Consider the following 22116-nt stretch of genomic DNA (forward strand, 5'->3'; position numbering starts at 1 on the left):
CCTTGCTGAATAGCTGATACACGGCCTTGCTCGGGCAGAGTACGGATGCCACAAATTTTGGTGTCTGTTTTTATTGTTGCTGTTATTGACGATGATGATGGTGGTGGTGGTGGTGATAGTTTCAAAAACTTTGCCAGCTCCTGTCACTTAGGAACGGAATGAAAAGTACACTAGCTAAAAAGCGAGGGAGGGAGACTTTTGGAAAATCGAACTTGGGAGTTGGGCCTCTAGCATACAGGGACTCTAGGGGGCCTAGAGCGAGGGAAAGCCGTTTGGGACCACACGGGGGCGCCGGCGCTCATGCCGGGCGAGGTGTTCCGTAGCGCGTCCAGCAGAGGACGCCGCTGGCGGAGGCTGACTCGGGACCGGAAGCCGGGCCGGAGGCTGCCTGGCGCGCTCGCCGACTCCTCCCGCTTCCGCTGCCGCAGCCGCCGCGGATCAGCGTCGAGTCGCCGTCCGCCCTCAGCCGCTACCGCCGCCGCCGAGATGCCGCTGGAGAACCTCGAGGAGGAGGGTCTGCCCAAGAACCCCGACCTGCGCATCGCGCAGCTGCGTTTCCTGCTCAGCCTGCCCGAGCACCGCGGAGACGCGGCCGTGCGCGACGAGCTGATGGCGGCCGTCCGGGATAATAGTGAGGCCCGCGCGAGCGCCGAGTCAGCGGCCTAGGCCCGGGCTGGCCCCGCGTCCCGGAGCCCGCGGGCATTTTCCCCGCGGGGGCTCGGGGCGCCCCGTGACGGGCCCCCGGAGACCAGGCTCGCCTTCTCGGGCTCTCAGGACCTTCCCTCCCTTAGGGGTGCCCTCGGGGCCCTGGCGCCGTGCCGTCAGAGGGGTCTGCGTGTGTGGCGGCCCTTCCCCTCTGAAGGCGGCTTGGGCGGGAGTGCCGAGGTGCCGAGCTGCGTGGCCGGCACAGAAGAAAGGCTCAGGACCTGCGGTCCTCAGCGGCTAGGCCTGGGCGGGGGCGGTCCTGTAAGAGGGGCCAGCTGTCCGCACGGAGGGGAAGTCTGGGGTCGCGGAGTCGTGCGTCGCAGGCACTGGCCCTGGGCTCTGTATCCTTGAACAGGCCTGGCGGCGCGTGTGCACAAACTGGCTTCTTTCCGCTGCTTGAAGGCTTTTTTGGAACAGAAGCCGGCCGGAGGCAAACAGGATTGCCCTGTCCCCAGCCAGGACTGGCTTCGATGCCAACCTCCCAGCAGCAGGCGTTTACGTTTCGCCAGGCCCTTCGCCGGCCTCTGTCCCGTTCCTTCCCGGTGACGGGGAGGACAGCGGCTCGTGCGAGACGAAGAGGGGGGTGGGCACGGACCTGAGGGTACCAGGGGCGCCCGCTCGTAAGTCACGGCCCTCTCTTTGGCTCGCAGACATGGCTCCTTATTACGAAGCCCTGTGCAAATCCCTCGACTGGCAGATGGATACAGACCTGCTCAGTAAGATGAAGAAGGCGAATGAGGAAGAGTTGAAACGTTTGGACGAGGAGCTGGAAGATGCAGAGAAGAATCTGGGAGAGAGCGAAATCCGGGATGCCATGATGGCGAAGGCCGAGTACCTGTGCCGGATAGGTGACAAGGTGAGCCCAGGTGGTCCCCCCGCCCCCCCCCCCTTGTATAGCCGCAGATAAGCACTTTTCTAGGTTAATAACGTCTCACGTAAAAAATTAACATCCTTCTTAAAAGACAAAGGTAATGTGCTTACCTGGCCTCGTGAATGAGCACAAGAGTGAGTAAAGAGAAAGTTCTGTTGCTCCACCCTGTCAGGAGTGCCATTAAACACGGAAGTGCGTGTGCAGACGTTGTTGTGTACCGCTTCGACAACCACGGGATCATTCCCAGTAGTGCACCTTTCTTTCTCACCTTGCTTGGAAAGCATCGGCTCTTTTGGTGGAGTTAAAAAATTACTCTTGCGCCTGGGTGGCGCAGTCGGTTAAGCGTCCGACTTCAGCCAGGTCACGATCTCGCGGTCCGTGAGTTCGAGCCCCGCGTCGGGCTCTGGGCTGATGGCTCGGAGCCTGGAGCCTGTTTCCGATTCTGTGTCTCCCTCTCTCTCTGCCCCTCCCCCGTTCATGCTCTGTCTCTCTCTGTCCCAAAAATAAATTAAAAAAAAAACGTTGAAAAAAAAAAAAAAATTTTAGGGGCGCCTGGGTGGCGCAGTCGGTTAAGCGTCCGACTTCAGCCAGGTCACGATCTCACGATCCGTGAGTTCGAGCCCCGCGTCAGGCTCTGGGCTGATGGCTCGGAGCCTGGAGCCTGCTTCCGGTTCTGTGTCTGCCTCTCTCTCTGCCCCTCCCCCGTTCATGCTCTGTCTCTCTCTGTCCCAAAAATAAATAAAAAACGTTGAAAAAAAAAAAAAAATTAAAAAAAAAAAAAAATTACTCTTTATGGAAGTAAGAGTCGCCTTCTAAGACACCGAACATGACAGTTAATGCTGAAGTTCTATTTGATTTTTCTTTGTTCCCTGCCTCCTGAAAGGTAACCTTTTTACTTCTTTTATTACAGGCATGTAAATGTACCTGTAGAAACTGGGTAGGATAGTGTTTCAAAAAAAAAAAAAACTTTTTAGGGGCTTCTGGCTGGCTCCGTGGAGCATGTTGACCCTTGGTCTCAGGGTGGTGAGTTTGAGCCCCCGTAGAGACTACTTAAAAAAATTGTTTTAAATAAGTGGGACGTTAGGGCACCCATGTTGTTTGTTTACTTTTTCATTCAGCATTACGTCGTGATCTTTCCATGTTAATGTACATAACTCGCTCATTCTGGGTAATTCCTAGCTAGTAGTCCACTGTAGGGCTGTTTCCTTGGCCCTTCAGCCAATAGTGGACGTGTATGTTCTTTTCAGCTGTTTGTGCTGGTTGCTTCAATGGGCTTCCTTGTGTATATACGCTCATGTTCTCTTGAGAGTATTCTGGGAAATGACATTGCTGGGACAGGGAAGGATTTTTGTCTTCATATATATGGCCGGTTCTTCCACATATCAGGCAACCTGATTTCTTTCCTGTCAGTGCACGAGAGGAAATACCTACAGGTGTTAGATCTTTTGAATTTTTAATTTAGCAGCTGTGTTAATAGTGGGTAAGAGGATGGGCTTTGAATGTCATTAATTTTAAGTTGTGCCTCCTGAAGTATTTAGATGACAGATGTCGTGGCATCAGTATAAAAAAGTGTAATAGTGTGGATTCTTGGATCAGATGGGCTGGGTTAGAGTTCTGGTTTCAGTAATTATGATTTACTGGACCCTCCATTTCCTCATCTGTAAAATGGGGATAACGACAGTTCGTACTTAGTGAGGGTTAAAGATGGGGCAGAGAGCTTAGCTTCGTACCCGGCAAAGAGTGCTTAAATGTTAATGACAAGAGTTATTGTTATTTTAGGCTTAAAACAAGTTTTTCTTCTTGTACATGTGATATGTGGTCACTAAAAATTTGGAAAAATCAGAAGAGTGTAAAAATAGCTGATAGTTTGTGTGGTTTTCCCAGTTGTGTGATGTGCTTTGGTTTTAAAGAGGGTACGTTATTACGTGTGAGTGAGCAACTTAAAGCTGTTGATTCTGGATTTGAGTTTCAACAAGGACACGGTTGAGTCAACATCAGGGGTTATCCCTTGGTGATGTGCTCCTATCATTTTCCATGCTTATTAAGTAACTTTTCATTTTTTCATTTTGAGTGGGGGGGGAGCGTGAGCAGGGGAGGGGCAAAGAGAGAGGGAGAGAGAGAATCCTAAGCAGGCTCTGCACTGCCAGCATAGAGCCCGACTCGGGCCTTGAACTCAGGAACCTTGAGGTCATGACCTGAGCCGAAATCATGAGTCGGTCACTTAACTGAGCCACCTAGGCGCCCCTACTCTCATTTTTAATATGTTATTTACTCTTACTTAATGGATTTTTATTCACTGTGTTCCCATTGACTACAGTCCTTATTCTCCATGGTGCTCATTTTGTTACAGATGGGTTAGTGGAAACTCCTTCAAGAAGGTTTTTTTTGTTTGACATCTCATTGGTCGTCCTTATTTTCTCATATGAGAGGATGTTACAGGCTCACCTGTTATTTTTACTCTCCAAACCTGGAATCATCTGTTTCTCAGGGTGGGAAGGGAGTTGTACTTAGAAACCAAGATCTGAGTGCTGGCTGTGCCCATTGTCTTGCTAGCCCCTATTATTAATTTAAGAGGTGTAATTTATAATCACATAAAACAAGGCCAGACACATACTAAGAAGTACCAAGTATAGGGGTGTCTGGGTGGCTCAATGGGTTAAGCCCCTGTCTTCGGTTGAGGTCATGATCTCAGGGTTCATGAGTTTGAGCCCCACATCGGACTCTGCTGTCAGCGCAGAGCCTCATTGGGATCCCTCCCCATCTTGTGCACATGCTCATGCTCTCTCTCTCTCAAAAATAAACACTAGAAAAAAAAGAAGTTCCAAGTATAGACAAATGATTGTATTTACGTTGGTATTTTTAAAGCAGTAGAAACATCTTAGGGGCACCTGTATGGATCAGTCAGTTAAGTCTCTGGCCCTAGATTTCAGTTCAGGTCGTGATTGCACAGTGAGTGAATTTGAGCCTTGCGTTGGGTTTCCAGCTGGCAGTGGAGCCTGCTTGGGATATTCATTCATTCATTCTCTGTCTTTCCCTCTCTCCCCCCTCCCCTTCCCCTCTCTCCCCCCTCCCCCTCTGTACCCCTCTCCCCCTCTCTACCCCTCTCCCCCTCTCTACCCCTCTCCCCCTCTCTACCTCTCTCCCCCTCTCCCTCTCTCCCTCTCTCCCCCTCTCCCCCTCTCTCCCTCTCTCCCCTTCTCCCTCCACTCCCCCATCCTTCCCCAGCTCATGCTTTCTCTCAAAGTACGTAAACTTAAAAAAAAATCTCATCCCACAGTGCTTTAACATAAAATTAAATAAACATTCCTTTGTACTTTCATAGACAATGATTTAGGGAAAGTTTCTATTAACCTTTTAAGTAGTGTGATCATTTACAATAAAGTATAGTATAATTAAGAGGAAAAGTACTGAAAATGTGGAGCAAAGAATATTGAAATAATTGTGAATAAATTGTGAATATTTTTCTTACATTATTTTTTAGAATGTTGAGTATATGTTTAGGCATTTTGATGTATTTTTTATACAAGTGGAGAGAAAAGTACAATGAACCTTCATGTAGTTATCACCCACTTTCGACAATTATCAGTTTATGCCTAAGTTATTTTTTCCCTGCTCCTACCTGTTCCTTCTACCCATTGTTAAGAAAATTCCAGACAGCTGATAGTTTTTGAAACTTTCAACTTTTCTCACCTGTTGCCTTGCTTTTCTTGACAGGAGGGTGCTCTGACAGCCTTTCGCAAGACATATGACAAAACCGTGGCCTTGGGTCACCGACTGGATATTGTGTTTTATCTTCTTAGGATTGGCTTATTTTATATGGATAATGATCTCATCACACGAAACACAGAGAAGGCCAAAAGGTACTCTTTAATGCTGGGGATATATTCTCTCTCAATTATGCTATAAATAAGAAACCGATGTAAGAAATTTGCCTCTTTTATTTACAACTAATAAATTGGTCAAATAATTCAAGTACTTATTTAGTAAAATATTTTCTTTAAATATTTTTTGATTCAAGTTGTTGTTTTCTCTTTGAAAATAACACAAAATTGATAAAAAGTGGCCTTGTCTATTTCCAGGTTGTGACCTTACTATTTTTTATTTATAGCTTAATAGAGGAAGGAGGAGATTGGGACAGGAGAAACCGCCTAAAAGTATATCAAGGTCTTTACTGTGTGGCTATTCGTGATTTCAAACAGGCAGCTGAACTCTTCCTTGACACAGTTTCAACATTTACATCCTATGAACTTATGGATTATAAAACCTTTGTGACTTACACTGTCTATGTCAGCATGATTGCCTTAGAAAGACCTGATCTCCGGGAAAAGGTAACGACTACATCTTTAATACTCCTATTTAAAAACTACTCCCTGCTTTTCTAACTTAAGTACTCACGAAAGCACACATTTGTGTTTGTTTCTTTTTAATTTGTAGGTGATTAAAGGAGCAGAGATCCTGGAGGTGTTGCACAGCCTTCCGGCAGTTCGGCAATATCTGTTTTCCCTCTATGAATGTCGTTACTCGGTTTTCTTCCAGTCGTTAGGTAAGGATAGAGTTCAGTTGCTCATGTTGGTTGTCTGTCTTCGTCTTAATCCTGATTCGGTGTGCAGATAACTAAGGTGACTTTTTATATATGTGAAAAACACTGCGCAGGTAGCTGCTGGTCTTTGATCGGTGCAGCTAATGTTTTGCCCCTTTTGTTTAGGGAGTGGGGTGAGCAGACTATGACCTGTTTTTGTATAGCCCAGTAGGCAAGATTGATGTTCACACCGTTAAAGGTTTGTTTGAAAAAAGTTTTTTTTAAGTTCATTTATCTTGAGAGAGTGCCCGTGTGCAAGCAGGAGGGGGAGAGAGAATACCAAGCAGCCTTGGTATCAGCCCAGCACAGAGCCTGATGCGGGTCTCCATCTCTGTGAGATCATGACCCGAGCCAAAGTTGAATCACGTGCTTAATCAACTGAGCAACCCAGATATCCGTTTAAAATTTTTTTTAAAGAACTAAAAAAATAACAAAATGTTGTTTTTTTTTTTTAAAGAACTGAGAAGAATATGTGACAGAGGGCTTTGTGCCTGTCAGTGGCTTCAAAATGTTTACCGTCTGGCCCTCTGATGAGGAAGTTTGGTAGACACCCTGATTGAGAGTCTTAAGGGGGTAGAAGTCAGAAGTGAGCACATAGTCAGTTACAAGTATTGAGTTTTATGGGGAAAGATGTGAGGGAATCCTTCATTTCCTGTTGGGTTAATGTTAATTGAGCCTTGAATTCAGCAGTGAGTCATTCTTTATGCAGTATGTAAATCTTTGGCTGATTTGCAAATCATTTTCAAGGGCTGTGAATTGAGAAAATAATTTCATGAAAGTACTTGTGGTATCCCTCCAAAAGTAGTTAAATGATCCTACCCAAATCTGCTTGATTTTCCTGTTGTCCCCATTCCTTTGTGGTCATTTGGTTTTCTGTTGTTGAGCACAAATACTAAGATGATAAAAAAATTGCCTTGCATCAAGTCAACCCAAAGGTCCTTCCTAAATGATCTTCCTGAAACTTGAAGAACTTGGCATTGATACATTTTCTTGCTTATGCAGCAAATTCCAGAAAGTATTTGCTTCAATAGATAGCCTTCATGAGAATTGTTAAGGGTGGGGTGGGACTCTAATGCTTGTTCGATTTTTGAAGTGGGTTTTGGCCTGATGTTTGTGGAGTGCTTTCTTTATGCATTAAAAGTTAGGCTGCTTTTTGAGAATTGATGTTACTTACCTAATGTGACGTGGGAACAGGGCCGTTACCATGATGCGTTTCCTGCTTGGCTTCATCTTCTCATGCATACTCAGGTGTGTTTGCACACAGGATTGTATTGCAGAATTATCGTTCTTCCTTTTTTATGCTTGTGGGTCTCCTGGTCATTACTGCGCTCACATGTGGGGCCTTTCTCCTCTTCAGAATGAATCCCTCCCCTGCATTCCTGAGGAGCTCTTATTTCATGCCCCTTCCTCTTTTTTTACTGAGAAATAAATTACATACCATAAAGTTCACCTGTTTCAAGTGTAAAATTTGGTGGCCTTATTGGACAAAGTTGTGCAGTCGTCATGAATTCCTAAATATCTTCACCCTGAAAGGAAATCTGGAAGCATTGAGCTGTCACTTCCCATTCTTCCCCCAGCTACCACTAATCTTTCTGTCTCCATGGATTTGCATATTCTTACTCTGACATTTCCTATAAATGGCATCACATATATGTGGCACTTTGTGCCTGGTTTCTGTTGCCCATTTCACCGGTCATCTTGTTGTGACATCTACCAGTGCTGCATTTAGTTTTACGGCTGAATGATACTCCATTGTATGGATATACTACACTTTTAAAACCCCTTCATCAGTTGATGGACATTGGGTTGTCTCTCCTTTTTGGCTGTGATGGGCATTTGTGTGTGTTTCGTGCAGACCTTTGTTTTCATTTCTCTCGTGTGTATATGTACTTAGTAGTGAAACTCCTGGATCATGTGGTAATTCTTTGATTAATATTTCAGGAACTGCTAAGCTGTTTTCCAAAGCAGCTGTATCATTTCAAGTCTCCACCAGCCGCGTGTGCAAGTTTGTTTCCTCACGTCCAGTACTTGTTACTGTGTCTTTGTGATTATAGACATCTTAGTGGGTGTGAAGTGCTATCTGGTGGTTTTGACATTTCTCTGACTCTGATCTGTCTGATGTTGAACCTCTTGTGTGCTTATTGGTCATACGACCCATTTTTACAAGAGCACATGACTTTGTGGTTCTTTCTTAGTTTGTCTTTTCCAACTAGAATTGTTGGGAGTTTTTTTTTTTTTTTTAATCTTTGCAATGAACTTGACTACCAGTACATTGCCTGTATATTAGTAAGTGCTCTGTACAAATGTCTGTTGCGTTAATTAAATCAATAACTTAAGAGAAAAGTGAGGAAAAAATACTATCGTATATGAAATTGATGGCTTTGGAAACTGGTTAAGGTATTAACCTCCTCCTATGCTCCCCATCCCTAATCAGTCTTTTATTTAAACATTGTGGATAACAGTTTTTATCTCTACCAGATTAATATGTTGCCCAGATACTTTAGATGCAGAAGACAGAATGGTTAAATTTTCTTTGATGACAAAGTCATTATTTGTATCATTTCTTCTCTAGTATAGTGAGACATGTAGGGGTTATTGGGTTTTATGAACCTTTTTTGCTTCTCCAGATGGTTATAGTGTGTGTGCTTTAAAATATTTCATTTGAAAAAGGAAACTGCATCTTTTTCTAGGTAATATATGATTGTTTTTAAAATTAAAAATAGAGAAAATCCTATTCCCACATCCATACCTGTGTTCACTCATTAAAATTCTTCCAGAGAGAACCGTTTTATAGATCTTTCCAAATCTTTTATTCATTCAAACATACTTGAAGAAATGGAAAACAACATAACAAAAAACCCAAGGTTGTACGTACGCATGGAGAAATTTAAAAAATGTTATTTAAAGAAGAAAATGGGTCTCCCTAACTGATGCTTGCCAGGGTCCTTTCTCTAGAGGTGTTTGCTGCTCTCAAGTTTCAAATGTGTCCTTCAGGGACATTTGTGTCCACAGATACAAGCATGTAACACCATCGTTAAACATATGTGGGTGTATTTTACATGCTGTTTCTTTCCTAAGTCGCTTTTTTTTCCTCTTCTCAGTATAACGTGAATATCTTTTCATGTCTCTATAAAAATAGTTGGTCATTGAGTTAGTATTTGTAAGCAGCTGTCACGTATCAGACACTGCATATGTGGTGGCAAATCAAACACGTGGAGCTCCTTGGACGTTCTGGTTACCCTCTTTTTTTTTTTTTTTTTTTTTTAAGGTTTTATTTATTTTTGAGACAGAGAGAGACAGAGCATGAACGGGCGAGGGGCAGAGAGAGAGGGAGACACAGAATCGGAAGCAGGCTCCAGGCTCTGAGCCATCAGCCCAGAGCCCGACGCGGGGCTCGAACTCACGGACCGTGAGATTGTGACCTGAGCTGAAGTCGGACGCTTAACCGACTGAGCCACCCAGGCGCCCCTCTGGTTACCCTCTTAAAAGACCTTCTGTTTCAGCGTGTTGGATGTGCCATAATCCATCCTCTACTGATGAAAAATTACGCTGTTTACAGTTTTCTCCTATTGTGAACAACTTTGTTTTGAACGTTCTCTTATAATTCATTTTTTCTATTTCCACGTATTTCCTTAGGAAGAAACCCAAGAAAGTGAATTTTACAAAGTATAAACACAATACATCTTGATCACTGTTGCCCTCCAGAAATACTCTGCCAATTTACATTTACACTTTTTTATTGAAGTATAACTGAAATGCAATGTCAGTTTCAGGTGGACAACATGGTGATTTGATGTTTATATACATTGTGAAATGATCACCATATAAATCTTGTTACCATCTGTCACCATACAAAGTTAATACATTATTGACTATATTCTGTGTCCCCATGGATTTATTTTATGTATAAACCATTTCTACTCTCAAATCATTTTAAGAGAGCCTGGCCCCTTGCCCCCGTACTGCTAACCAGTCTGAGAGGAGGAAAATAATTATGTTGATATTTTATTCATTTCTTGTTTCCAGGGATGGTTTATATTTAACTCTTCAGTGTTCTTTTAAATGGCACATAAATGACAGAAGATGTTTTATGTTAGGCTTATGGATATGACCCATCCTGACCAACAGTTAGATTCCCTGTCTCCTCCCTGGGTTTTCTTGCTGTATTTTCCAGTTTTATGGAGATAGGACATATTGTGTAAGTTTAAGCTATACAACATAATGACTTGATATTTATGCATTTATTTTATTCATGTGAATAAGCATTATCTTGTTATAGGGCCATTGGTTTCCATGTTGCTAAACCACGCATTGCTTCACTCAGCCTTCTCTCCTTTGATGTTGACCAGCCTTTGCATCATGCCCACATCTTTGTTCTCTTGAACGATAACACACCTTTGTTTTCCCCAGACCTACCACCTTATCCTTTGTCAGACCTCTTAGTGAGTGCCTCAGACTTGGTCATTGCTCTTGTCCCCGTCTTCATTCTGTCAAGTACATCTGGATGGCAGTGATTTCCAAATTCATGTCTCCAGCCTCAAACTTTCCAGTGAGCGCCAGACCCATGCCTGAATGTCTCCTTGATATCTTCACTTGGATGTCTAAAAGGGGAATCCACATGAACACTGTGAATCTCCCTTTCCCTGCCTCCAAAAAACCTCCCAAACCAAGAAACAAAACAAAACAGTTCTCCTTCTCCAGGGATTTGCATCTTGTTAAAGCCAGAAACATATTTTTTATTTTTTTGGTCTTGCTTACCTTCCTTCTTCTCATATATGTCTCTGTGTTGCTGTGTTTTGAATCTGTCCTCCTTTCTATTCTGGGCCGAGCTGGGCTCTTCCTGCCTTGGGACTTCTGCATTATTTGCATTGCTTTGTGCCTCCTGCTGTTTGGCCACTTCCTCAGAGGGGTTCCCTGTCCACCCCAAACCGCAGGAAGGCCTCCTAGTCACTGTACGTCACTCTTCTGTTTTCTACACAGAATTTATTACTCTCTAAGAATGTCTTGTATATTCATTTATCTCTTTTCTTTGAAAACTTAGTTTCTGTGGTAGCAGGGTCTTGGCTTTTTGGTGTACTGCCGTGTCCTTACTCTTCAGAGCAGTGATGCATAGTAGTTATGTAGTAAAATAATTTGTGTGGATTGCTCGTTAATATCCCATATATATATTTCAACCACTTTTAGTGACTTCTAAGAGCTCCTTAGAATCAAAGCTATTAATTCTTATGTTATAAACATGGTCTCTGATTTCTCTCTTACAATTTGTCATCTTATTTGTTGCAGCTGTTGTGGAACAGGAAATGAAAAAGGACTGGCTTTTTGCTCCTCATTATCGATACTATGTAAGAGAAATGAGAATTCATGCATACAGCCAGCTGCTGGAATCCTATAGGTCATTAACTCTTGGCTATATGGCAGAAGCCTTTGGTGTTGGTGTGGAATTCATTGATCAGTAAGTTTAACAATTATGTTAATGTAGATCCCTTGAAGTTATGTGTCAACTTGTACATTTTCTCAATGGACATTGCTTCCCTCAATTGTAAAAAAAAAAAAGTGAGTTTTTCTCTAAATATTATCAAGACAGTCATCTGTCATTTCTGCCTTCATGACATGCCCCTTTTAGTAACAGATGGGGATATCAAGTTGTGGAGAGGTTAAGTGATTTTGCGAAAAGGTTGTTAGGACCAGTTACTACTACAATAGTATCGTGTTCCTTCTCTGTGGACTACATTGCTGCTATAGTAATGACTCTGATGCCTTTCTTAGACCTCACATTAAGATCCTACTGTCTCTGGTAATGCCTCAGGTTTTTTGGCTACTGCTGCTATTCCGGTCACATTAGTTGTTAAAAATGGGACTTTTAGCCCTTGAATCAGTGATTCATCAAATACTTGCTAAGCCTTTATGCTGTGGTTGGCGCTGTTCCAGGTCCTTGTCGTTATGGGCTTTAATACTCTTTATATGGGGAGAGTTAGCTGGTAGGCAAATCAATACATAAGGTAAATTGAGATAGAAATGAATCTGCGGAGACAATGAAACAGTAAGATGTGTTTGGCTGCAGTGTATTGGTAGTGTTGGGGGTGGGGGGTGGGGTGGGGGAGCTGTGGGAGAGTCAGGCAGATACGTGTTTGTGCAGGGCCTGGTAGGCCATGGTATGGAGCTTTGGTTTTAATCTAGGCCCTGTGGAAAGCCCCTGGAGGATGTTACGCATGAGAGTGATACGTTTTCATGCTGTGTCTTAGACTGCAAGGGGACAGGGAGACTAGTTGAGCTGGCCGTTCAGTACAGTAGCTCATGGAGGAAATAGGTGGTGGCCTGGACAAGGGTGTGGGAGGAGTACACATTCAGAATATGTGCTGTCCTTAGAGTATCTGGATCAGTGCTTCCCAAATACAGGTCTTATAAACGTTGGTGATAGTTTTCAGTGGCCCACAATGAACAAGATGGTAAAGTTAAATCATGCTATATTTCATTTAGAAAAGAACATTCTCATTTTAGGGGTTTGATTTTTCTGGTTTATTATGAAAAATTTCAAATCTGTAGGAAATGCTAAGGGGTTATGGTGTTGATTGTATCATTAACATTTTGTTGTATCTGGTTTACTCTGTATCTGTATATCCTAGGTTTCAAACATTTCAAAGTAAAGTTTAGCCACCCGTACATTCCATCCCTACTTGCTTCAGCATGCATATTTGCTTATAGGCTTGTTTGGAGGTAATGTTTACATCTGGGTGAGAGACACAGATCTTCAGTAAGACCTGAGCTCCTCTATTGAGCTGTCACTATCAGAAATCCCCTTATACTCTTCCTTCGAAAGAAAAAAGGCAGTGATTGTTTTGTTTGCATTTTAAAAATTATTGTTACCAAAATAGAAGGCTGGTATGCCTAGGTTGGTTTTAGTTCTGAATTGAACTAGTCTGTGAAATTCCAATCTGGTAACTACTGCCCAGCAGAGTTGGTTCCTGGAATGGGGGGGTGTCCGTTAAGAATGTGATTGTTCAGGACTCACTGGAAGGGGTGGCTTACTGTGGTGAGTAGTGCATGCAAAACCAGGGCTGGCCTGGCTGCTTCTAGCTTTCTCACTGAATAGCTATGTGGCCTTGGTCTGATTCTGTCCCTTCCTCAGTTTCTTAACTGTGCCACGGAGGTGATCCAGCCTTCGCTACTTGGGGGCTATTTGAGGCTCAAAATGACATTGTGGATAAGGTGCAGAACAGCAGGAATGTGCCATTAGACATACTGCAGTGTTCAACTTACTATGATTACCTGAGTTCTGGATGGTGTATTTCAGATGGTATGTGACTTTTTTTCCTTCATGGTTGCAGGCCGGCTCTAAAGGCAAAAGTTGTATGTACACACAGAGCTCTAGTTGTTACCTAGAAATGAATTTCTGACACCCAATTCACATCTGGGTTTTTCCTGGATCCCTTTTTTTTTTTTTTAATGTTTATTTTTGAGAGAGAGGGAGAGACCGAGTACAAGCGGGGGAGGGGCAGAGAGAGCTGGAGACACAGAATCTGAAGCAGGCTTCAGGCTCTGAGGTGTCAGCACAGAGCTGGAGGCGGGGCTTGAACCCGCAAGCCGCGAGATGACGACCTGAGCCGAAGTCGGAGGTTTGACGGACTGAGCCACCCAGGCACCCCTTCCTGGATCCTTTTTATTCCTCCCTTTAAGAAGGGTCTGAATTAGTAATTTTGAACATAATTCTCCATCACTCTTCCACTTCCTTAGATATTGTTGGAGAATGGGAAGGAGCCATTACTTGAGTAAACACTACTCTGTTGACAGGTTTAAGGTTACCGGTGATCTGCATTACACCATTTTGTGTTGGTAGGTCTTCTGCTTGAAACCTGGGATGCAAATCTGGTTTTTTAGGTTATTTGTTCAGTAAGTACTCCGTTCATCCTTGCTGCATACTTTCTGTGTGTGTGGCACCATGCTGCAGGCTTGGGGAAATACTCCCTGCTGGCAGGACGAGCAAACGTGGGATGTGTTCGGTTGGCACAGAGGAGAGGACAGGTGGTTTGGATCTAAAGCAGGGAAATGGGACCTGCATGCAAACCTGGGGACTTACCAGTTAAGTTTTGTTGTTGTAAACAGCAGGGAAGCTGCGCCCAGATTATTCTTGGGGTGTAGAGTTCAGAATGAGCATACCTGGGAGTCAGTATGTGTAATTCAAGTGCCTGAGAAACGGACACAGATGGCTCCTTGTGTGCCTTTAGACTTGAGGTCATTGCATTTTTAAGATTTCCCTAAGAAGGTAAGGAATAGGGGGCTTTCTCGGTGGAAGCAGCAGCACAAAAAACGTAGGAGGGTGTGGTGTGGCCTTATGTTCAGAAACAGACAAGCAGGATTCTGAATGCCAGACTGAGGAGTCTGCCCCACCAGTCCAGGCACAGGTAAGTGAGGCTCTGAAATCTGGGGGTGCTGGGAGTGACAAGCACCTTGGGCATCCACGGTCAGGCTCTGGGGTTGAGCAGTCTGTCCTAACCTCAGCAGAGGGCATTCTGGAGTTTGTGTCTAGACCTTGTGTGTAAGTCAGAGCTGCTTTCAGAGGTTCCTGGATCTGGGTGCAACCATTAAGGCTGCCGGTGGTTACATTTGGTGTAATTTTCTGTGTGAACCTCAGTGCCAGAGTAGTAGTTGTAAATGGGTTAGCAGCTGCCTCTGGAAATGGAACTATTTCAGTCTTTGCAAAATGAACACAAGTGAGTTTAGACGACCCAAAAAAGTTGAAAAAGACCAGTGGTTGGATCAGATAGATTTTTGAGGAAGAGTAAGTGTGCCACCTGTGTATCTGTCTGTACCTATCTCCCAATAGCATAGCTTTTTCAGCTTTCAAGCTCTTTGAAGCTCATAACCAGATTTTCCGAAATTATACATTTCCTTATTAAAAATGCTAAATCGGGGCGCCTGGGTGGCGCAGTCGGTTAAGCGTCCGACTTCAGCCAGGTCACGATCTCGCGGTCCGTGAGTTCGAGCCCCGCGTCAGGCTCTGGGCTGATGGCTCGGAGCCTGGAGCCTGTTTCCGATTCTGTGTCTCCCTCTCTCTCTCTCTGCCCCTCCCCCGTTCATGCTCTGTCTCTCTCTGTCCCAAAAATAAATAATAAAAAACGTTGAAAAAAAAAATGCTAATTCTTTCTCACTTTTTTTTTTTTTTAATTTTTTTTTTTTCAACGTTTATTTATTTATTTTTGGGACAGAGAGAGACAGAGCATGAACGGGGGAGGGACAGAGAGAGAGGGAGACACAGAATCGGAAACAGGCTCCAGGCCATCAGCCCAGAGCCTGACGCGGGGCTCGAACTCACGGACCGCGAGATCGTGACCTGGCTGAAGTCGGACGCTTAACCGACTGCGCCACCCAGGCGCCCCTCTTTCTCACTCTTAATACCAAGATTCAATAATAACGTTTAGTTCCTTTGCATCTTATTATATCACTCGCTCTTCTGTAAGTGGGAGACATTACTTTCTTCTCCCCAGTATGATGGCATTACAGCTTTGATTTGCATTTTTAATGAGTAAAATGGATCTTCCTTGTGTATATAACTTTGCCCACATTTTCATGAGCCATTTGATCTGTGGGTTGTTTTTTTGGTTTTTCTTTTTTGTAATTTACACTGCCAACATCTTCTGTCCATGTTGTCATTTAGTTTGTGACTTGGTTTTGGTGATGGTATCCTATGTAGATATTCTCTTTACATAACCAGGTTTATCAGGGGGTTTTTAAATAGAGTTTCTGGGATTTGTCACAATTAGTTGCCTTAATACCATTCTCAGCACTTTTGTCAGAGATTTGTTAAGATTCAGTCTCTTTTTTGTTGGTGTTCATATGCTAGGATCAGGATGTTTTAGTGTCTGGGAAAGTAATATGTCATATACTTTGTATTTAAATTGAGCTGTTCTATTACAAGTAGATTATTTTAAAGAAGTCATCTTTCCATTTATTCTTTTGGGTAGCATTGCAAAGTCTTCAGCTTTTGTACATCTGTAAGCATTTACTTTTCCCTGTGTTGGTAGACGATCTCTGGTAATGCTAGTCCCGTCTGACCATGTTCTAGATAGCTTCAGTTTGGGGTCATGACTGTATAGGTATTCCAAAAGACCTTTTTCACAACAGACTAATATCATCTGTTCATTCCTGATCCTAATTTAGCCTGGCATCTTCTTAGGTCTTAAAAATAATTTGCCAGCTTTTTTTTCCACCTCCATGCTCAGAAGGGATTTTGAAAATCCAGAGCATGATCTGCTCTTGTTGTATCACATGCCCCTGCCCCACTTGTTTCTGTCCCTCCAGGCTTTTCTTTGGAGCTTTAAAGATGTGCTTACGAATAATTTCATTCACTAAATAGGAAATTTCGTACTCAGCAGAGGAGCCTGCAGTATGCCAAGATCTTCTCGGCTACTGCGTATTCAATAGCTCAGCCTGGAAGCAAACTAAATGTCCCCTTGAGAGAGAGTGGAAACATGTATTTAGGGCAGTTTATGTTTTTTAAGAATTCTGTATAAGGCTAACACTAATGCCTTTTCCCCTCCCCCTCTTGATTATAGGGAACTCTCCAGATTTATTGCTGCAGGGAGACTACACTGCAAAATAGATAAAGTAAATGAAATAGTGGAAACCAACAGGTACTGTTAAGTTTGTGTATCACTGTGTATCAGAATAAGGGGCATTCTTTTAAAAGCAGGCCGACTACTGTTGTGGAGTAATGTGACTGGTAAATAATGCCATCTTTTTCTTGAATTTATTTATAGACCTGATAGCAAGAACTGGCAGTACCAAGAAACTATCAAGAAAGGAGATCTGCTACTAAACAGAGTTCAGAAACTTTCCAGAGTAATTAATATGTAAAACCATGTAAACCAAGGATTTCCTTTAGAGATAACTATTTGGAATTTTTATAGCTTACTTTACTATGTGCCCAGTTCAACTGTATAAAATAAACACTGCATTGTTGTTTCTTTCGATTTACTTTTTTCTTATTGAATGGAGGCTGGTGATATTAAAATAATGCCACTTTGATAATCAGAGACGATAGAGTTGGAGTTCAAATCTGAGCTTTATACAAAAGTCTCCTGAATTTTAGAAGAAGAGTACATACTTGGGACGCCTGGGTGGCTCGGTTGGTTAACCAACCGACTCTTGGTTTCAGCTCAGGTCATGATCTTGCGGTTTTGTGAAGTCGAGCCCCAGCATTGGGCTCTGCACGGGCTGCTTGGGAGTCTATCAAAATAAATAATACATTCCATATGGTCCATAAGTAAACACCGCGTGTCCCATGTAGTACACCAAAGACAGCAGATAAATGAAATGCATCTCAAGCTTTCCCTCACAGAAGACATGGTAGTCTCCTCCAAAGGAGTAACTGCCTAACCCTCGAGTCCAGAATATACCACTCTCATCGAACACTGATCAAAAAAACCCAACAACCTATGTCGATATTGGCAATGGGATCTGTTTTTCCCCCAACAAACCACCACAGTAAGGAAAACAAAGATGTTCTATTTTTTTTTTTTTTTGGAATTAGAATATAAACCCTGTGAGTCAGATGGGGAGAAGTGCTAGGAAAAACGAAATCTAAAACCAGATAAACGAGACAGTGAATTAGGGCGTGAAGAGCTCTCCTAGGGGGTGTCACAGAAGGCCTCTAAGGTGACATTTAAAGAAAGAGGAAGAACCTGCAAGTATCTAGGAGAAAGATGGAAAGTCACTGGAGGTTTTAAGCAGCGAATGACCCCATTTGACTTAACCTTCTAAGTGTCACGGTCCATAGCAGGAGCCGAATTTGCTGAAAGATGCAAAATGTGGGGAGAGAGTGAGTCCGGGTTGATCTGAAGCTTTTTTAAATTCTGAGTTTGACAACAGCCGTTTGAGTTGAAGTAGCATTTTACTGTAAACGGGGAGAGAAGTATGCTTTTTTAGTTTGCACGGTGGTGTTTTGTGATCGGAATGAGTCAGTGACAGAGGAGAAAACATCTCAATTGATGGTAACTGACACAAATCAACATTCATGATAAACGTGCAAGGAAACTACAGATAATAAAGGGGGCCGGTGACGTGACCAGAGCTGTGCTCCGACAGAAGTCTACTTCCTGAAGGCGCTGTATGGTGGGTGGCAGACTAGTAAATTGCTGGACACGCCTCACGCTTTTGAGAATATCCACTTCACGGATTCCCAAAAACGCTTACTTACAAAACCTTAATGATCACTATAATTTCTCGAAGAAAACGTGAATAGAAGTACTGTACTCTTAACCCAGGATCCTGAAAATCCGGGCAATTTGTGAAATCCAACATCTTGTAGCCCACTGAGAACTTACTGTGTTCCTTGTGTCCATTTAAAGAGTAGAATTCTGTTCATAGCAAACTGACTCACTGCAGTGCATGCTAAAGGAAAAAAAAAAAAAAAAGGATTGAAATGTCAGTTTCTTAAAATAGCCCTTTTCCTCCGCTCCCACCTCTAAGATCGCCATGCCTGACGTGATCACAGAGTGGTTCTGGCTTTTCATTCAAGGCTTAGACTTACCCCTGGTCTAGAGAGGGAGTTCCCAAAACACTTTTCTTTTTCCCCACTTGGTTTCAATGTACTTGATTTTATTTTTTTTCCACTATTTTAGCCCAACTGCATAAAATGAGGTGAGGATGACTTACAAGCTAAGCTAAAAGAAACATGCCATCTAGTTCAGGATAGGGAGAGTCACAACTCTAGTAGCTGATAACTGTCTAGTAGAATAACTTACCTTACAGATGAAGGAAACAATAGTTTTGAGGTGAAGAGTCCATTTTTTCCTTTTTCTAAAAGGTAATATATGCTCATTGCAAAAAAAATTCAAGATACCAAGGTGGGGCGGGGGGCACCTTCCTGGGTGGCTCGGTTGTGTCCGCCGACTCTTGATTTCAGCTCAGGTCATGATCTTGCAGTTGGTGGGTTCCAACCCCGACCTGGGCTCTGAGCTGATAGCACGAAGTCTGCTTGGAATCCTCTCTCCCTCTCTGTTTCTCCCCCACTCATGCACACATGCTCTCTCTCAAACTTGAAAAAAAAAAAAAAAAGCAGATACTAAAGCAGATTGCCTTGACATTCCACACCCTAGAGAGGCAGCTCCGGTCACCATTTTGATGCTCTCCATTTCTAATCCCCTGTATGTGTAGTTTTTAATAGAAAATTGGACCCTTTGTTACATAATGTTCACAAGTTATTCTATGAAATTACAAATCCCAGTGGAATACTATTATACCTCAAAGTAATCTGGAGGTGAAAATAAAGTTGGCATCCAACCTGTCTCTTTCTAAGAGGCCATATGCTGTGGGAGAAACAGGACTGACACTAAAGCTAGAAAACGCCAATTCTGGTCCCAGCTGCCCTCACACTGGCCACCTGATGTTGGGAGAAATAACCTCCTTCATCTCTCCTAGCCTATTCCCCCTCATTTGTAAAGTGCAGGAGAAATCAGGCTTATGTGGCTCATCTACGTGAAAACACCACTACAGCACTAAACACAACAGCAACTTACTAAAATGCATTTCTCAGTAACCTGAGTGTTTAGTAGAAAGTTATCATGTAAGATGAATAAATTGAGGTACCTCAGCCAACTTTTGTAGGATAGACAGTTGGCGAGATTTTTGTATTTGATCTCACCAAACATGTTTTTTTAACGTTTATTCACTTTTGAGAAAGACAGTGTGAGCGGGGAAGGGGCAGAGAGAAAGGAGGAGACATAGAATCCAAAGCAGGCTCCAGGCTCTGAGCTGTCAGCACAGAGCCCGAAGTGGGGCTCGAACTCTTGAACCGTGAGATCATGACCCGAGCTGAAGTCAGACGCTTAACAGAGACTGAGCCACCCAGATGCCCCGAAACTTATGTTTTTAACACACTTCCGTCTGTTACCAAATAGGACTGTGGATTGCTAGTGTCTGCTTTATTGACAGAGTATTTTAAATCTGATAAAAAGCTTGCCGAGGAAATTTTAGGTCCAAGTTCATGTTTCCCACAGGTGGGGATCAAAAAGTTCAAAAACACCAAAGCCAATCAGGATGGCAAAAGATGCCTCCTGATGATACAAACTTGCATACTGGTCACCTACAAACTGCGATGCTACCGCTGTCCCCCCCACCCCCCAAGTTTTCAAGAAAAAATAATTTATGGTCACCATCTAAAAATTGAAAACATAATTCAGAAATCACCTATCTAGCTTCTCTGCAAGAATGGACACATTAGGCTAACTCCAGTCTCATATTGCCAGTCAAGCTAAATGGTTAGCACATACTCTCCATCATGGCCTGGTTCACTTGGCCTTCCCTGTTGCCTTCTACTGCTTGCCGGCCCTGGTGGCATGTGAATTTGTTTTTCCTGCATTACCCTCCCCCCCACCATATTGTACACACTTTATGATTGAATGCATTTAGTCTTTAGTAACCTGACCAAGCATTAACGGATCAGGTTACTGATCATTAGCAAACCAACTGTATAATTTTCAATTAATCCTTGGTGCTGTTTTTAACCGAGCTCTTAAAATTTTTTTTTTAATGTTTGAGAGAGAGAGAGACAGAGCGCGAGTGGGGGAGGGACAGAGATAGAGAGGGAGACACAGAATCCGAAGCACGCTCCAGGCTCTGAGTTGCCAGCACCGAGCCCAATGTGGGGCTCGAACTCACGAACCATGAGATCATGACCTGAGCCGAAGTCGGATGCTTAACCGACCGAGCCACAACTGAGCGACCCAGGTGACACCAACCTATCTTTTAAAGAGGATTAATGGCTGATGCTTGAAATATTAGCTTCCTCCATGATGGGGGTCGGGGGGAGAGGGGGATAAGGTAATCTCTCACCTTCCTCATGCTGTACAAACTATAAGTTGTAGGAGACCCACCACCTCCACAATGGCCATGGGGGAATGAAGTTAAATCCCTATTTGGAAAACATGAAAAGCTTAGATAACCACTAGCCTGGGTTCCAAAGGCACAGACACAACACGGGTTTGCATTACTGTGTTTCTGAAGACCTACAAAGGATACTAAGAATTGTAGAAGTTTGGTCCAGCTCACTGTAACCTGGAAGTACACGGTCAAGGGGGAGGATTACCTCCTGTCACTCAGAAAGCCCTGCCATAAACCTCCCAGTACACACTGCATGTGAAAAGTCAAGGGCGGGCAATGGGCCACTCCGTGATCAGTCTCGGTCCAGCAGTTCTAAATCCTGAGACCGCCTCAGGGAAGTGACCACGTCGTCAGGACTGCCACTACGTGGCATCCTGGCAACTTTGCCAACCCCCTTAAGAGTTCACCAGAGGCCCGCTTTTCCAGGGTCTCTGCAATTAGTGTAACATCGAGGCTGATAAAACTCTGCGTTTGGTTTCTGAGGACTCTGCTTCTCTTGAAGTCCTCTGTTAAGGGCTGTTCCCTCATATATACCGCAGAACTTGGGGCCAACACGCAGCCCACTGTTTGCTAGACTGTTGCTCTCTTCTGGCCCTAGGATTTCCACCCTCATTCAAAATGGCTTCTCTTTGAAGCTGTTCACCACCTACAATGCCACCGACTCACTTGTGCTCACTGCCTTTAGACTTCCAAGCTCTCCAGCCTATTTACACCAGACCGAGCAGCTGGCTCTGTCTTCCTCTCAACCCTGACGACTTTGAAACTGGCAACCTATGCAGTGAGAGCCTCGCCTCACGGTTCCTTAGGCTGAACTCCAGGGCTCTCTCCCCTGCCACTTCTGTCCTCTGCCGTAGTCTCTCTCTCCCAGGACGCAGGAATCACAAGCACCTCTGAACAGCTCTGTTGTTAAAACCGAAACCTGCTATTCGACTCTGACCCCACCATCTGACCCCTCTGTTCCCTGACCTGTCCTTAAGGTGCTGTGCCACCCTCCTAACTCTTTAATCTGGATCCGCTTTGGTTAGCCCCTCTTCCGTTAACGGCCACACTAAATTAAACGTGGACTTGGCTTTGTGACTTTGAA

At 43.7% G+C, this 22116-nt stretch overlaps 1 protein-coding gene and 1 long non-coding RNA gene across 2 annotated transcripts; one reads left to right on the plus strand and one right to left on the minus strand.

Annotated features, from left to right (window-relative positions):
• Positions 1-400: 400 nt before the first annotated feature.
• Positions 401-17122, plus strand: PSMD6 (proteasome 26S subunit, non-ATPase 6). Its single transcript, XM_058726290.1, has 8 exons — positions 401-631; positions 1356-1561; positions 5291-5436; positions 5685-5904; positions 6011-6119; positions 11439-11607; positions 16706-16783; positions 16910-17122. The coding sequence occupies exons 1-8, from the start codon at positions 487-489 to the stop codon at positions 17004-17006; spliced, it is 1170 nt and encodes a 389-aa protein (XP_058582273.1). The 5' UTR covers positions 401-486; the 3' UTR covers positions 17007-17122.
• On the minus strand, positions 8942-11440 carry LOC131509957 (uncharacterized). Its single transcript, XR_009260826.1, has 2 exons — positions 10914-11440; positions 8942-10756 (listed from the first exon to the last, which is right to left on the minus strand). It is a non-coding gene; the product is annotated as an uncharacterized LOC131509957 (long non-coding RNA).
• Positions 17123-22116: the final 4994 nt, after the last annotated feature.

Source organism: Neofelis nebulosa, chromosome 4 (genome assembly GCF_028018385.1).
Source record: "Neofelis nebulosa isolate mNeoNeb1 chromosome 4, mNeoNeb1.pri, whole genome shotgun sequence".
NCBI classification, from domain to species: domain Eukaryota; kingdom Metazoa; phylum Chordata; class Mammalia; order Carnivora; family Felidae; genus Neofelis; species Neofelis nebulosa.